This window comes from Psittacula echo, assembly GCF_963264785.1.
Source record: "Psittacula echo genome assembly, chromosome: 3".
NCBI lineage: Eukaryota > Metazoa > Chordata > Aves > Psittaciformes > Psittacidae > Psittacula > Psittacula echo.
This window is the reverse complement of record NC_137736.1, coordinates 108,219,965-108,237,894: the sequence shown is the minus strand read 5'-3', so window position 1 is coordinate 108,237,894 and position 17,930 is coordinate 108,219,965. Positions and strand designations below refer to the sequence as shown.

Below are 17,930 nucleotides of genomic sequence, written 5' to 3'. Positions count from 1 at the left end.
GCAATGGGGACTGCAATTGTGACAGCAAGCCAAACTTCTCTTCCCTCAGCCCTTTGAATGAAATTTCTAATGCTGTTCAAGGGTCTCTGGTTGTATCTTCAAAACACTCTTTGACCTGGGCCAGATTATCTAAAAGACCACATAAAACTCCAAGCTGAAAACTTCTACCAATACACTCCCTTAGCACTTTAAACTGCCCTGTAACAAAGATAGAACATGCATGTGTAGGATGCAGAGCCAGCCTTTTTGAGGGCTGATCCAAGAGTGCAAAATTAGTTCCTCCTGAAGCTAAAGGGAAAAGTCGAAGTTCACCATCTTCTATCCACGTGTATGGTTTTTCTTTGATCTCTCTTTTTTTTTTTTTTTCAAATGTGAAACCAAGTGTATTTGAAAATGCACACAAAAGCTTCCCAACAAAACCCTAACAAAACAATGCAATTCTACTGCATATTATCTCTCTATCGATAGAATGAAAGGCAAAAACTTATTTAATGGATTAACAGACAATGACTGATTCTATAAAAATAAAAAAAAAAAACCAAAAAACAAACAACAAAGGAGCAGAGTTTCCATAGTACTACAGCTTAGCCTGCCCCTGAAGTGCTCACTGGTCAGAGCAAAGCAATTTTCACAGTCTACATGTTAATAGCTGTTGATGAGTCTACTGTGCATGTAATTATTTTTATTATAGTACATGTCAAAGGTAGCAGCCATTCTAAGACTCACTGTATGCATGATTTTCAAGCCGTTATCAACTGTTGGCTTGCACAGTTCTCTAGCTTTGTTCCTTCTATTTAAAACAAATAGTAAAAATTTCAAATAAAACTGCAAGAAGCAGCTGCTTTAGCATGAGCACACTCTTCCAGGTCATTATTTGGCAAGCTGCCTCTACATTTATTCAGCTAAGTTACAATTTTTATCTCCAACAGGAAACACATTCAAGTATTTTTGGGAAAAGAAATCAGAAAGGAAGTTATTACAAACCATACTGAACTACATTAACAGGAATCCTGCTACCAGTAAAATTTCTGCTAAGGGTTACTGCTACTGGCAAGAAAGGTTAATGTTCTGGAGACAGACAGCTAATCCGAGTTGGAAACCAACTGAGGCTCCATTTGGTGGTAACAACTGCAGAGAGGTGCCGGAAGACAGCTTTTCTTGCGTGCTGTAATTTGCAGTTTGTTTGCTGCCCCAGCTGAGCAGACAAGCAGAATTCAATGCACATGGCATTACTAATGTGACTAGCAGAACACAGTACTGCTGTCTCCAAAGCTGGCAAATACATGACAACACAATTACAGCACTTCTAAGGAAAAAAAGGGATTCGGGTCAGCTAAGCATGCCAGGGCAAGAATCAGAACATCCTGTCTGGGTACCCTTTCACTTTAAATATGAGTTCTAGGCCTCAGCAAGGTGATTCGGAGAGCTTCATCTATGATGCCTGTCACCAGAAAAGGGCAGACATAAATATATTCCACTCTCAGGTTTAGTAAGTTACCAACTAGACCTAAGTAGCAGAAGTCTTAAACTTAACTATGAGCTCTGTCTCCTCTCTGGAACTTAGGCTTCCCTGACTGGACTGCATGTTTTATATCTGAGTCCCAAGAGGACGAACAGCACAGCCTTTCCTATGGGAAGATGCCTTTGATAATGCAGGCAAAGGAGATGGAAGAATGGTGGTCTGATAAATCACAAGAACTTTGCAGAGCACTGTGTACTCCAATCAAAAAGATTTCTTACCATAGAACCTTTCTTTTAGGGTACCTGAGGTCAAGAAAACTGATATGAATTGATTTTTGATACATGCAGTGCTACAAAACTACCCTTGAACTTGAGCACGTAAATTTTCTTAAGCCATTACATGAAACTCAAAGGATCTGAATGTACTTCTGGAAAAGCAGGAAAAGGAAATATCGAAATTTCTATCCGTTACAGACATGCACACCAAAAAACACAATTATTAATAGAAAAGATGACTTCCTGAAGTCAAGAAGGCATTTTTACATTACTAGATATTAAAAAACAAAACAAACTTTTAGTTTAGATGTAGGAAATATCATTTTACATTTATGTAAAGGAAAAAAAAAATAAAGGACACCAGTATATAAATCTCACTGAACAAATCAGAAACAGCAGCAAGAAATACATACGCGAACTATCTACAGTGGAAAAGAATATTTTTCTCTGTGCTAAACTTTCAAAAAATACTAGAAGTCCCTTTGATTGTAATAATGAACCTTAAATTACTGTGTTCCTGTAGGATTGCATAACTCCTACACTTAAATGTCCAAAACTGTGAAAGACTGAGAAGCACAAGAACAAAAGAAGTTTGTTCTGCTTTCACTTTGCCTACAATGTATTCCAATCTTAATTCACACTGAACATCCGATTTCGAACACCAAAGCATCTGTATTTATAACAAAGCCCAGGAAAGAATGAAAATTTTTTTTATGAGCTCAGAAATTTTACACGCAGAAATCTTAGTACTATCCTAAAGCGAGCAGAAATATCAAAGAAAACAGTAGTTTCTTTGATGTAAATTCCTGCTTTATATTAAAGGATAAACTAAGTTAAAAAATCCAGACACCTTACTTTTACAGTATGCAGTCCAGCGCTATTTTTAAAAGAAGTAATGTAGCCAAACCAATTTAAAAACCAATTTTAAAAACAAGCTAACTGACACAATGAGGTTTGATTATTCTTCAAGAGCAGCAGGCTTCAAACAAAAAGGTTGTGTCTCTGGGAAGAACAAAGATGTAGTATGTGATTAAAAATAATTATTTCTAAGCTTGTATGACTTCACTGGGTCTAAAGAATATGCAGACTTCTAAAAATCACTTGCACTTAAGCTGTATTATTTGGAAGGAAACTAAGAATGTTTTGTGCAGTATGACTTTCATCTATTAAGAATGCTTTTTATAAACTTGGACATCAGGGATATTTGAGTAAGGATCACTGTTCTTCAGAACATGAGTGTTCAGACTCAACAATTGCAAATTAGGTGGTTGGCAAGAATTTTTAATCAGTGGCTGTAAGTCCCCCACATATCCTTATGTTATCTTGTTGAAGTCCACGAAAATACAGCACACCAGGGTAAGTACCGCTTAATAAAACAGATTCTGTCAAAAATTTCAAAGAAACTTGAAAAAAAGTTTTGTTAGTGGAAGATAAAAGTGAGATGAACCCCTCAGGTTAACTTAGAGAGATCAAGACATGGAAAACCCCTTCCAATTTTCATTACATGCCAGACTACAAAATTTAATTCTTTACCTGAAGGGAGACTCTTAACCATGGTTTATAGAGAACTCTGGATTTCTTAAATATAATAATAATAATAATAATGATAGTAATAGAAAGCCTTTGTACTCTCATCAACCATAAACTAGCACCTGTATTTCATATTCCTCTTTTCTTTCTGTTAATTGTACCTCATATAATATTTTAGAGGAGGTCGGGGTAATTTGGAACATTGGTTTGGTATCAACACTGTACACAACTTTTGGATTTTAATTGCTTTCATATCAACAACAACTTCTTTGTCCTTTCACTATGTTTTGAAGAATAAAAATAAAAAGTAATAGCCTTTCAATAACTTTCAGATTTTCCTCCAAAACATTTAGTTCATTAGCTTAGTGACTGGCAAGTTAAATGGACTTTTTGCACCTTAAGTTAAATCAACATTAGTTGATTTAATAAAAGGATGCCTTCCCTTGCTTATAAACAGGTATTATAGAAAGTTTTCCTTCTTTATGAGCATTTAGGTTGAAAGATTTCCTGGTTCTTTTTAAATTCTGCATTATTTTTCCACTTCAAATTTCAATTTGAACAGAGTGACAGTTTTCTCACATATTCCACAAAGGGTTTGGGCTATTTTTCCATGTGGTTCCCAACAGAAAACACTCTTCCACAAAACTAAAAATAATTTAACAAAAAGCAGCCACAAACAAGTTTGTTTACAAGTAACTTGCAAGCCTCAACATTCGTTGCAGCTTTTAGCAACTTGAGAAACATCCAGTCATGTTTAGGTATCTTGGTATTGAATCTACCCCTCTGAAAGAACAAAAGGGCTACCCACTCTCCCCTGAAGCTGGCTGCCTATGTACAGTCCCTACAAGAACATGGATGAGTTATTCTTAATTCCTGCTCAGCTGGTCACCCCAAGATCCAAAATGCCTACAGTTGCTGTGGTAGCTTCTTTGCTACACAGCTGGAAAACAGCTTATTTTGGCATTGATTTGTTCACTCCCAAGGCCACTCTTATTCATTTCTGCAGTCTCAAAGAAAAAGACCAGCACAGAGTGCAATACCCTGCAAGCACATCCCAGTTGCAAGTTGAATAAAATCTACGAGATTCTGGCAAAAATCCCTAAGTGAATTATAGCCAGCAAAGTCAGCCCAGCCTGGTAAGAGCCAAAGGTTAGGCAAACAAGAGTCAACACCAAATATGCTCAGCTCACCACTGACAGTTCTCAAGAACAATTCTGTGCCTCTGTCAAAAGGGGATTAAACACAATCCCACCTTCAAGGCAAATAGTCGACCTCAAAAGGCCTCTAGCATTCTGTTTTGTTTGTTGGGTTTTTTTAAGGAAGAAGTCAGAAAGGCTACATCTTTGCAAGATCAGGGCCTTGAGAATTATTTATAACTGCAGCTGCACTCACTGAGAAGTAATGGGATTTAATTAATACTATGGTACTTGCCTGCACTAAAATTCAACAGTATTATTCTTGTAATATACATGTTAGACATCTTCTTACTTGTTAGAGGCTGAAGCATGTTCTAGCATTCACTGTTTTATTACCCTTAGCCTGCCAAAATTCTTGAGGTTCTCCTAATTACTCTATCTTCTTTTAAGGTACTACAACTATGAATTTCAGACTTCTGTCTTCAGTTTCTCTTAGATGTACTTTTATAGAGGCAACTATTTTCTCTGCCACTTCAACTATAGCTACAAAAGCATTAAACTGTCCTAAGTGTGGGTTTAAAGCCAGAGAGGCTACTTAACATAACTTAGAGGGGGAGGAAAGTAAACTATCCTGTTACCATCAATGAGAAACTTAGACTTTTGAAATAGGATCAAATTTCCACGGAAATGACTTGCTGAAAGCTGACAGAAACAAAATTACTGTGGCTGTTTACAGAAAGAAAATCGGATGCTGTGAATTAAGTCTGGAGCTCCTCCTGCTGTTCAACTTACAAAACAACAGAAATTATCAGTAATGACTGTAGAAGCAGAGCAAATAAAAGCAACCTGGTATGACAGCAAATGTCATTAAAATTCAATAGTCCAAATGCATGTGAATATCCTACATTCTTCTGAAATATCCAGCTCTTAAAACAAATTATGAGGAATCTAATGAAGAATTTGTCTCCCTAATCATCTTCTAATACAGAATAAACATATTCAGAATACAAAATACATAAATACATTTAAAATATCCAACAGGTATAAATCGATATAAAACAGATGCATCAAAAATGTCACGAGTTTCGGTATCATCTGGGACAAACTGATGTAGCTGGTCAAAATGTGAAGAACTAAAGAGGAAGTAAAATATCGTATCAGGATCACATTGTCTAACGTTTGTTCTCACATTTCTGTTTGCAGGAAACAGTAAATCTTTTACAATAGATACATACATCATGCCATCTAGTATTTCTTGACCCTTTAGTGGTGCATGTGCAACATATTAGAGCATTTCTAAATTACTGAATCAAAAACTTAAACCACTGTAGTCTTTCTTTATACCTAGATTTGTGAAAATAATCTGCATCTCATGCACCTGACTATATCTAGGAAACTATGGTTCTGTAGTTCAGCTGGAGCAACAGTAATAACGGTAGTCCAAAGAAAAACCCAAAAGCATCATTTGCTTCCCTTTCAACAAAAACTTTCACTAAGCGAAAAAAAAAAAAAAAAAAGAAAAAGAAATTCCTAACAATACAGAAATCCACCACAGAAACTACTACTGAGTCTCAAAACATGACAGACAAAAATGTAAGTCATGCTCTGCTCACAGCATAGTAGGACTTTCTGTAAAAGACAAAGCTTTTTTCTTCCAAAAAAGAGAAACACTTGAAGAACAAAATAATTCATCTACTAAACAAAGAATACTGAGAATGAGAGAAATGCATAATAGGTAAATATATCTTGTTTGAAAACATATTTTTTTAATACCATGATGTAAAAATGTAAAATAAAATAGGATACAATAAGTATAAATTAAATATTTTATTTCTTTTATAAATAAAAAGAAGCACCATACAATTAAAAAAAAAAAAACGCACAAAACCAAAACAAAAACAAACCCACAAAAAACCCAGACAACACCACTTTTATTTAGAGACATAATACTACAAGATAACTGGCTCAAGAAGAGAGTAACAACAAACAGCTAAAAGTCAAAACTCCCACCAGAAGCTTTGTGACAGGTATGTTTCTCATATTCCAGTTACAAAAGTGTTCATAGCATCCAAGGGGCACTCAAGAAAGGATGTGATCATACAGCGGTAAAAACAAACACAAGATAAAGGATAGTAGATTCACATTTACACAGGTAACAGTAAAACCAGCATGAGTTAAATACCTACTATACAGACAGAATAACGTAAAGCACTGTTAAGTCACTGCAGATGAAGAACTTTTCTGAAAGAGAGACCACTATACAGAACACAGGACACTGAAACACCTAAGCCCTTGGGTTTTAGCAGAACACTGCTGCACATGAAGGAGAGAAAAACTGCTTTGCCTTCCCTGTCTTGTAGATGTTGTATACCTGTCAATAAAAAAATACCCTGCCCAAACTGGATTGAGAAAAAGGTTGGGCCCCAATCCTGCACTGTAGTCAGGGTGGTCCTATGTAAGTTCAGGACATTCTTCACACTGATCCAGCTGCCAGACCTGATGCCTGAATAAACAAAAAATAGCAAAGATACATTGCCAATGCCTTGGTTTGTTTTACCTGTAGCTCTTCCTTCATAAAGCTGCCTTTCAATTTCTAAAGTAACTGAACTGCATCTTTCACAAAGCTCCACAAGAAAAGGAAATATTTTTCTTCCTAATGCCAAGATGAGCAGAATAATCTATATGTGATCACCAGCAACTCAATTACAATATGGTTAGCTTCATGAGATGGTCTAAGGACAGTAAGACAGTATCAGAAGATACTCCTCCAGTAGGAGAAAGAAACAAACACAGACCCTTCTACACCTAATGCTCTAACCCTTAAGGGACACATTAATTCTGAAAACAGGGAAAGTAGACATCACAGGAATTACGGAAAGTAAATAGGATACATAGACAATAAATTTCATCATTTTACAGTAATTAAGTACAATGTATCAGAGTTTAATTATTGCTGTTCTGAAGACACTATACAGGCAAAGTATAGGAAATCTGTAAACTACAAGATTATTATCTTGAATGAGTATGACAGTGCTCTTCCACAGACTGCTAGTGACCACTTTTAGGATGGAATTTGGAGCTAGATGGACCTTGACTTTCCTCCAGTATAGCCACTACTTTGCTCCCACTTTCACAGAAGGGTGCCTGCTACCTATTCAGTTTGAAACGAAAGCAGCCACTCCCAGGCCATGCCACAAACAAGCAATCCATACATACACTGACTGTTGCATGTTCCGGCACTGGCTACCAGAAGCAGACCCAGCAGCTGGACATCGCTCTCCCTCCCCTGCACGGCAACTTCTGTGCACCCAGGACACAAACACTGCTGCACATACATAGGTCAGTTTCCACCTGAGCACACAGTAGCTTAAGATGAGGCCAATATTAGATCTACTGCTCATAAAACTACTGCCTCAGCAACAAAGTACAAGAAAGCATCAGAACAGCCAGGCCAACTGCTGGCAGGCCTTCCACGCTGTGTCTATACTGCCATAGCTTTCTGACAGAAACTACCACTTTCACCAGATACATCCAGTCTAACTTTGTTTAAAAAAAAAAAACAAAAAAGCAAACAAACACAAAAGCCTACAACTCTGCAGCGAAGGAAGATTTTTCCTCCCCCTCTTGTGAGAAAGCACAACTTTAAACGATCCTTTCCAACACAAACCTAAAAGGTCACTGCTGCTGATCTAATAAAGGCAACATGCAGGGCTCATATCTTTCAGAGCTGGCACCTCATTATGTGCAAAGGTCTTGTGCACTGTTTAAGTCTGTGTAGAGGATTTATTTCCCAGTCTTTCCAGAAGAGATGAGAATGAATGCTATCCATAAACAGTGAAGATCTACTCAAGAAGTTGCTATTTCAAGTCTGTAGAAGGGGATGACAGTTACATGTTCAGTAATAAGTACGTTATGGTTAAAATATGAAGAGGTGGATTGTGTTTAGTGATCAAAATTTATTTTTAAACATTACTTCATCTCAGCTAAGAGGTAAAAGCAAAACAAGTATAAGGATTTGCTAGCTGTTTTGAAACCATTTGATCCTCTTACATCTTCAAAGAGGGCCCATACTCCACTGTAAAACAACAAAGGAGCCAAAACCTTCTAAAGGCATTCCAGCGGTAACTGAGAAATACCACAAACAACTGCCCCACCAGATATCCTTTATTTTTTCAAACTGAAGTACATCTTCAAAGAAGGAAATCCCATTTACATTGAGGACTTTCTTTATCCTTACTGCAAGGAACGAAATAAAGACACTCATTTACATTAGAATCACGAACATAAGGAGCTTACCTCTCAGCACGAAGGAGGCCACTGTAGTAAGGGTGATCCCACGGCATCAGCTTCTGAAAGAGAATTCCAGCTTATAAGTGCAATAATGGACAAGTGAACCCAAAGTAATAGTTTTGCTTCCACTGAATATTTCTGCAGTTTCAGCAAGTCACAAAACTTTAAAACATAATGGGAAACATTCAGTGCTAAAAACCTAATCAGAAATAGCACCATAATTTTTTTTTCACATTTGCTTGAAGATGGTACTTGTTCCAATATATAATGGGACTTCATACTAGATTTCAAGAAACACACTTAATTCAAATAGAAAGATAAAACTAGCTATGTGCAGAATATGAATACATACAATACAGTATGCAAACTGGACGTGCATCAAACCTGAATTACAGCCTTTATTTTTCAAATAAGTCAATTAATTCAAAATAAAGTAATATTCACTTTCACCAGTTTATGTTTTGGTATCTCAGTATCATTTTGCATAAACCAATAGCTATCTTGCATCCAGTGCTTGGTTTTAATACAAACAGCAGCTAAGCAGTCAAAAAGCATTGGAAGACAGAAGCTTCTAACTACACTGGGTGCACTTCACTGAAATAGTTATTGTTTCTTGTAGAACAAGGTTAGCTTATAGTATATTTTTAAAAAGAAATAAAACAGAAAACAACACATAAAATTTAACTTACTGAATTCTGGGAGTTGAGCTTCATTTTCATCTTCGTCATAATTTCAAAATCTTTCTGAGTTCTGAAAAATATTTTTATGAGAAAGTGTTAATAGAAGATTTTTTTGGGCAATTGAATACAGTACATAATAATACTCTGTCTTACGAAAATGCCCATCATCGGATATTGATAGTACTCTATAGAATGGCAGGCCCATATATACTACAGTAAAAGAACTTTTCCATTCTGTTTCTGTCATTCAAGTACCTTCAAATCAAACTTCTCTTACTCTGTTGTACACCTCCAAAGCATTTTCTTTCTTAAAATACACCTTATTTATACACAGTGATGAAACCGTTTTGTGCTGTGTAGAACTAAAAGATGCAAGAAAGACGAAGGGGGAAATTTCCTTATAGCTTAAAATATATGGTGGCGCATATGGGGAGAAGACCAGAACAGACATTCTTCAACACTTAAAACTCGATTGTCTTGTTTGCTGTTGCCTATATTACCTAGCATATCATCCATTGCATTCAGTGCTGGGTGTTCTCTCATCATAGATGCAAAATTTATTCTAAGTCAACAGCTCCCCTCAAAACTCTGAGAAAGTCTTGCTTCTTGCTTTGTGCTTCATCAGAGCCTATAATAAGCAGCACTGACTTATTAGCTTACAAGTCCCTCTATTCTTGAAATAAAGATTATGGTTAGAAAAATGCCTTAGTGACAAAGACATACCTTTTAGACAACTGGTCAGAAAGCTTCTCTAGAAACTCTCTTACTGTCTCTAGAAGTAAAACAGGGGAAAAAAAATAAGAATGTGATTTCTTCCCTTAAAAGATGGTAAGTTTACATCAAAACATTCCAAGCAAAACAAGCTCCCTTAGAACAAACTACTCCTTTGACCACTGTGCCATCATTTCAAAAGAATTTAGTACCACATTTACTTTGTTACATGCTGGGATAATCGCAATTTTATAATCGAAGGAGTGAGCACTGATTCTGACAGAAACACTTGTTCTTACTCAGTGTGTGCTGCCTTTTACATAAGGCATATTGCATACAGCAAAAAGTAACAGCACTGAAGTACCATGTGCAAACTTAGCAAAAGAAACTAACAACTTTTGATCTCAGACCTAACACAGTGCACTTGATTTCCCAGCATGCCTTTCCACACATGCCTTATACCTGGATTTTTGGCCATTGTTCCCTGAAGAGCCCTGTGGGCAAAGGTGTCGTACCCAACCAACTGTGCCAGACTGTTCCGGCTAGCAAGCAATTCTTCTAAACGGCTCAACTGCTCAGTATTTGGGTGAAGAAAAATCTTGTAAGCAGCTTCTCTCACCTAATAAAGAAAGAAATTAAAAGGTCACATTACTACATTGCAATTTTTAAGGGACACAAGTGATGAAATTGAAGTTTTACAATTCTCTGATTCGGCATTACAGCTATATTTCACCGATATTGTTGGGAAAAGGCCTAAAGCCTTTTAACAATATTAATTCTGACTGCCTGACAATTACAACTCTCAATAGCCATTAAAGATGGACTGAGGAAATGCAGCAAGACAACTTAACAGATCAGGACTGCCAATAAGGGTCCCATTCATTGCCTCCTTCCTTCTGCCAACATCTGTGCTTCTCAGTCCACTCTGTGGGCTCTTAACTCACTAAAACTTTTGAAAATAAACTCAAAAGAAAGCCAAATTGTTCTCTGCACGTCACTTAAGCTGGCTTATGGAAAGATCTGATAAGAACCAGAGAGGGTCAGGGGAGAGATAAAAAAGAAGAAGAGAAAAGCCTTATTTCTTTTGAAGTAGCAAGCTATTAGTCTGCCCATCTGAGCATGGACAATCAAGTCTTTCTCCTATTTCTGGTTTGTTTGGTAACATTTATAAGTCTCAAATAAAATGTAAAAAAAAAAAAAAAAAAAAAAAAAAAAAAAAAAAATCACCTCAAGCCCCAGAAAGTTTGGTAGAATGCTTTTAATGTTTCACAAACCAATTACAGATGATCTTTATTTTGTAAATATGAAATAGGCTGAAGAAATACAGCAACAACTTCTGCTTTCTCCATTTGAAATAAGCTTCTCTCTTTGGAGAATATATTCCAACAAGAATGCAGGTCCTGGGTTTATAAAAAAACATGACTATAATAATTCACAAGTCATTTCATACCTGCTCTGTTCCAGCTGGCTTTTATTTTTTTCAAAAAGGCAAATAAAGTAAGGGAGGTGATTCCGCTTCCTTGAACAAACTTCAGCAGTGTGCCTTTGCAGCAAAGGCCAACAGCATAATAAGCTGTTCTACAAAGAGCCATCTGGTTCATAGATGTGATTGCTTCCCTCTATTTGGTATTGTCCAGACTACATTTGTACAGACTAAATTTGGGTTATGCAGGACAAGGAAGACACTGACATACTGGAGGGAATCCAGAATAGGACCACCAAAATGTTTAAGGCCTGAAGCATGTAACAGAATGGAGGCTGAAAGTGCTGAGTTTGTTCAGTCTAAAGGAGAAAAAGATCAAAGATCTTAATCCTCATCTACACAGTAGTACAGCATGCAGTACAGCAGTGAACATGCAGCCAGACTGTTATTGGAGCTGGAGAGCAAAAGGAGGAGACGTAATGGACACAAACTAGAAGATTAAAAACTCCCATTTGATATCAGGAAATTAAAATAAAAGTGAAGATGGGCAAACACGCTGCCCAGAGCAGTAATGGAATGTCCATCCATGGAATGGAAAGTGTTCAAAACTCAACTGGACATGTCACTGAGAAACCTGATCTACTCTGTACAGGATCAGACTCAAACTGACAAGCTCCAAAAGTCACTTCCAAAGTAAACTGTATGATTTCCAAAGAGCTTCTCCAAAGATCTGGCTCAGAGGACTGCATTCTGTAATTCATTAAATGAGATTTTTTTCACCTATCTGGTTGTCCACCATTGCAGACTCTAATCTCCTACCTTGGATTGCTCCATAACCTTCCTAGGAATCAAAGTAAAGCTGTCTGTAGTTCCCCATATGGTTTTTCTGACCTTTCTGAAGGTGGATGGAATACATTATTCACACCAGTCATTGTGGTTCTTCCTTGATCTTCATTGCCTACCAAAGACTGCAAGCCTTTCAAGGACAATAGCCAATTCTCTCTGGACCCCTGGATGCATCCCATCTACTCACAAGGACTTGTACAGGTTGAGTGCTCTCAAGTAATTCTAAACTATACCTTGATCAACTGCTGGTTGTACTTCTCTTTGAACCCCTTCCCTAAGCGCAGTGAGCTGGGAGAAGTCACTGGCGAACACTGAGGCAAAGAAAGCAATCAGCATCTCGGCCTTATCTGCATCTGCTGCCACTAAGTCACTCACCTTGTCGTTGTCCAGCCTTTTAGTACTAATTGCTCTTTTTCTTGCCTTTGATGTCAATTGCGAGTATCAACTGCACTTGAGCTTTGGCATTTCTGACAACATCCCTATATGTACAGGCAATATTTCTAAATTCCTGCCCTGTATCTGTACCTGCTTCCACCTCATGCCTGCTACCTTTTGAACATGAAGCTTTATCAGGAGTTCCCTGCCTACCAAGCCTGGTTCCCAATATATCTGCTTGGCTTTCTAAAGATCATGATGCACTTATACTGAATATCTTAGTACCCCTGTGCTATTGAATAAGCTGAAGTCTGCTTCCCTGAACTCCAGGGACTGTATTCTGCCCCTCTTCCTCCTCAATCCATTCAGGATCATCACCTCCATTATTTCATAGCTGCTACAGCCAAGGCTGACATTTATTATTATGTTCTAAATCAGTTCTTCCTTGTTTGTCATAATGTTATAATCATAAATCATATGCATTTGCCTCAGTAACAAGTAAAATAATAAAATTTTGTTATAGAGTACACCAAAGCAAACTCAGGGAATACACACCAGATCATCAGGACAATCAGCATGCAGACCAGCAATTTGTAAGTAATTGCCTTCAGCTGAAAAATTACACCAAATATGCTCTGGTAAAATATGTTTGTCAATCTTGTTGGGAAGGTGAGCTCCTGTCAGGAATTCATTACATAAATCCAGTATTTTGACGTTGAGGTTGACTGCCTTTTTACGCTGCAAGAAAAATAAAGTACAAAACACATAGCATCTTCAGTACAAGCAGAACTCAAAGGTTCTAAAACCTTAAAGGACTTTTCCAGAAATGAAGCAGAAAATACAACATTTAAGATTAGACTTACAGCATCAGCAAAATCCTAACATAGGGCTAAAGTCAACAGGATCAGATGCTCATACAGATCTATAATTTCATACAGGATTGAAATTTGAAAGCAAATGCCTGTGTTTCTGCTGTAAGAAAATGTACAGTGGAGTTTTAGAATAATTTACCTAAGCTTTGCTAGCTGCTTGGCAAGCATTTATAAAATTATGCTTAGCATGACTGCTATGTAAAATACAGTGGAGAAAAAAAGGAAGGATCATTGAGATGGATAAATCTTACTAGTGTCCTGAAATACATGTGGAATTACAATTCACTTGTTACTGCTTGTATTGCACTACTTCCTGTAGACCAAAAAGCATTTGTGGTATTAAAACCTTCCCCTGAGGAGTTTGCGATTTAGGGTGTTATCACCATACATTACAGTATTTCACACGTTTAACCTTACTGTAAGATCTGCTTCAGTGAACTTGCTCATGTTAGTAGAGTATGCTTTCTATTGCCTGTGGGTTCACAGCTCAAAAGAAAAGGCGGAGGGTATAGATACAACATGCTCGTAAAGCCCAAAAAATTGACAAAACCTGAAGATCTGTCCTCCCATTCCATCCTTACTCTTAAAAACACATCTTTTGAGTTTCATTTCAGAAAGCAGGAATTCTCTGTAGCAGAAGTAAATCTCAACAACAGTGAAGGATTTCTGAAGTCTGAAATGAGAACTGAAAAGAAACACTGAGCAGCAAGGATAGAAAAAAAGTGAAATAAGTAGGGGAGGAAGAGGAAAATGTGCAAAAATAAGGTGCAAATAAAATTTTAACTGAAAGGGAACAAAGCACTGTAGAACCAACAGTCAAACCAGAAAGAAACAAAACCCAGAGTCCAGGTTTCAGAGTTGTTCTTCGCACGAAGAAAATTCTAAAAATATATTCTAGAAGCACTTTCCAGGTAACAAAACACAACCACAACCATGATCTCCAGGGTAACTTTGTCACATAAATCTGGTAAAAAAGCCTTCGTAGAGATCTTTTTGGAGGGGATGACTCAAACAAACAAGGTATTAACTTTATACAGGGACATGAGCTATAAACAACAGAGCATCCATACCACAAAGCATGGTGAAAGCTCACTGTTCTGGCAAATCTGATTCCAGCTACCATGAAAGCATATAAAAGCTCCAAGAGAAGTAGTCAGACCATGCCCAGACATTCAATTTTGAACAAGATTTACAACTTCTGATTACATGAGCACTAAAGGAAAGCCTGGCCATATACCTGATCCCTTCTAAAACACTATTCTTGATTAATCTGTCACCATAGTGCACGGGGTGCTGGTTTCCCTCCTGTGTAAACAGGTTGTTCAGACAGCTAAGCTACTATTTTAAGTATCTGATGCAGACACCAGTCAAAGAAAGCAGAACCCCAGGTCTTGCTTACAACTCTTCAGAACAAAGGAACAATAAGAGACAAACTAGAAAGAACAGTCAGCTAATATCTAAAAGACCATTAAAAAACACATTAAAAAACAAGTGATTTAAAATAGACAAAATTAATCATTGCTGAGAAGACAAAATTCCACAGAGGACAATGGGAATCTTGGAAGACAAACTGGCCTAGAATCACATGATTCATGTCTCACATGTTTTATTATCTGGTCTTCGGTAGCAAGACAAATTTCTGTTCATATATTGTAGTCAAAAGTTACCTTTTCTTCATCCAAATGAATGCCACTGATTTCAAAATCAAACATAAAAAGTTCTGCCACTCGCCTAAAAATACAGTAAATCCCTGTTAAAACAGCCTCATTTGACAATAAGCATAATTTCTTAACAGATTTTGTCCTTAGTAGTTATTTAAGTTTCATGTCTTTTACAGAGAGTAACAACATATGAGTACTGTTATTATGGACACAAACTTCCTATGTTTTAGGTCCAGTTTACTCAGTGAAGCAGGATTTTTCCATTGTTGTTATTTTAGTTGTCTGCATTGAAGATATACTTCAAAATAATTTCATTACATTAATCTAGACGTTAAAACAATTTGAGCGAATTACCATTTTAATCTGACACTCCATTTATTCTAACAAGTTAGGAAAAGACCTCTTCAAATTCACTATCCTTCACAGTGGGGAAAGAAGAAACAAACTTACTCAAATATTAAGCTTATCTAACCATGGCAGCGATGAAACAATTCAAAGCTATAACTGAATAAGCAGCTAATAAAACATTTTACAGCAAGTATAAGGTAAGCTTTAAATAAATATACTGATAATCTGGTTTAAAAGATGTAAGACTATAAACTGAAATCAAGTTATATAGTCTGTTCCCTGTTTTTACTGCTAAAACACTGATATATACACCACAGTGCAGCACCTCATTTTAATCAAAATGGTGTTATCAAAGAAAATCTTAAGTTCTCATTTTCTGTTTTTACAGATCTCAGTTATTCATCTTATGCTGTACAGTCAGAGAGACATCCTCCAAGAATACACAACTGCAGGCTTCCTAACTCCTCTCCAGATAATTTAACAGTGATGATTAGGTTAGTAACAGAGATGTAGTATGTTTTCCAGTTGTAGTAATTAATTTAAGGGAATACAATATAAGAACATTAAGGAATGATATATTCCATCTAAATATCAAAATTTATAAGCATTACTAAGTACCTGGTTTCTGGATCTAGGGAATTCATAACAACTTCATCAGCTAGCAGACGTCTCAAACTCTGACACAACTCAACATCTGTATTTAATCTGGAAAGAACAGAATAAAAGAATCACACATTAACAACAAACACTAATATTTGAGTCTCTTGGTATTAGTCATTCAAAGGCAGAGCTTAAAGTTTACTGAAATAACATTAAAAACCGAGGACTGTATTTTCAAAATGCTTTCTGGTTCACAACCACACTTAAAATCTACAAAATTTGTACACAAAGGATGTGCCAAAAAACTGGCATGGAAACAGGTCTTGTGCATCCAATAGGAAAATACTTCTGGATGGCATTTTGTGGCAAATATGAGCAAGTCTAAGACTGGCAGTTTATTTCTTATGCACAAAGTCATGGCAAGAGCATAAGGGTGTGAGAATTGTTTCCTCATTCTTATTTTGAAAGGACTCCATTAAAGAAAAATCTGTGCTCCAGTTTGCCATCAGATAAACATGCTGCTGGCTGCCACTAAAGTAGACTAATAGCTTAATATCCTCAGAACATTTCCTGATGCTCATCACTGTACCTGGGCCCGACAATGCCATGTCTATCCGACCTGGGGTCATGTTAACTACAGGCATGTATGTTGACCTGGATCACTAGGTGGGAATCACAGTGCAGAATGAAACATACATACATGCATAGATCGGCAGAACTGCAGTAGGCAGCAGTCCTCAGCCTGTATAGTCCTAAGCACTAACTTCTTCAATCAGCTGACATGCAGGAAGCCTCTGCAGCCCCATTGGTAAAATGAACTTAATAATTATCAATAACTGATTCAGAGCCAGAAGACAATGTTGCATCATGCCTGTACTTCAGAAAAGGCTCTGCACAGATGATAAATAAGAAGCCCAGCACTGTCAAAAAGTGCCTAAAAGCAGCTATGTATTGTAGTAGCTCCTGAGGGATACCTTTTGTTCATGAAAATGAACACTGAACAATAGTTTTGATCATTTACAGTAGTTTATGAGCCTACTGAGTTATTTTGTGAATATTTTCTTCTTTCTACATATTTTAAATCTGAAGCGGCATTCAGGTATTAAAGTCCTGCAGTTGCAGATTATGGTGTGCTCAATCAAATCATATATTTCAAAGTTTTGAAAAACCCAGTTGCAAGTGAAAGGCTTCCCAAGCACACTGGCAAGACCAAATTTAATCTTATATTTCTCTTTTTAGCTACCCATGTTACTCACAAGGCTTACTAAATGAACTGATGCACTGCTGTACTCCCCAAAGTATAAAAGACTTCACTGCCTCTACAACTTACCATGGGACAGCAAGTCCACTAGTCACTGCCTCCACTGTTACAAGAGCAAAGCAGCAGACTGGGTCACTTTCACAGTACTGCTTGATTAAACTTTCACTTAAGAAAGCTACTCTTGAATGCCACAGGAAGGGAAGATACTGAAACGACACTATTTGCAGATTAAAGATCTTCCCTTTTCACTTTCTCCACAGCAAGAGCAGAAGAGAAGCAAATCAATTCAGTGTGGTCAAGGACCACAGAAGTAACTTTCAGGATTTAAGTCTTAAAATATTTAAAAAAAAAAAAAAAAAAAAAGACCTGTAGAAGAGCCAAACTTCAGAAACAGAAGTCTTTAGGAACATGTTCTAAGAAACGGGGTTTTAAATAAAGCATAGGCATGCCAGAGTAGATC

General features: G+C 36.9%; 1 protein-coding gene across 1 annotated transcript in view; it reads right to left on the bottom strand.

The window, feature by feature from the left end:
* The window catches only part of MIPEP (mitochondrial intermediate peptidase), a gene marked incomplete at both ends in the record, with an annotated part of 74,257 nt that overhangs the window by 50,958 nt on the left and 5,369 nt on the right, over nucleotides 1-17,930 (bottom strand). The window contains 7 exons of the mRNA XM_080614072.1: nucleotides 8,700-8,752; nucleotides 9,383-9,443; nucleotides 10,097-10,145; nucleotides 10,547-10,703; nucleotides 13,284-13,466; nucleotides 15,268-15,331; nucleotides 16,228-16,314. Of these exons, the coding sequence (XP_080470198.1) occupies nucleotides 8,700-8,752; nucleotides 9,383-9,443; nucleotides 10,097-10,145; nucleotides 10,547-10,703; nucleotides 13,284-13,466; nucleotides 15,268-15,331; nucleotides 16,228-16,314 (654 nt within the window). The remainder of the gene's footprint in view (nucleotides 1-8,699; nucleotides 8,753-9,382; nucleotides 9,444-10,096; nucleotides 10,146-10,546; nucleotides 10,704-13,283; nucleotides 13,467-15,267; nucleotides 15,332-16,227; nucleotides 16,315-17,930) is intronic.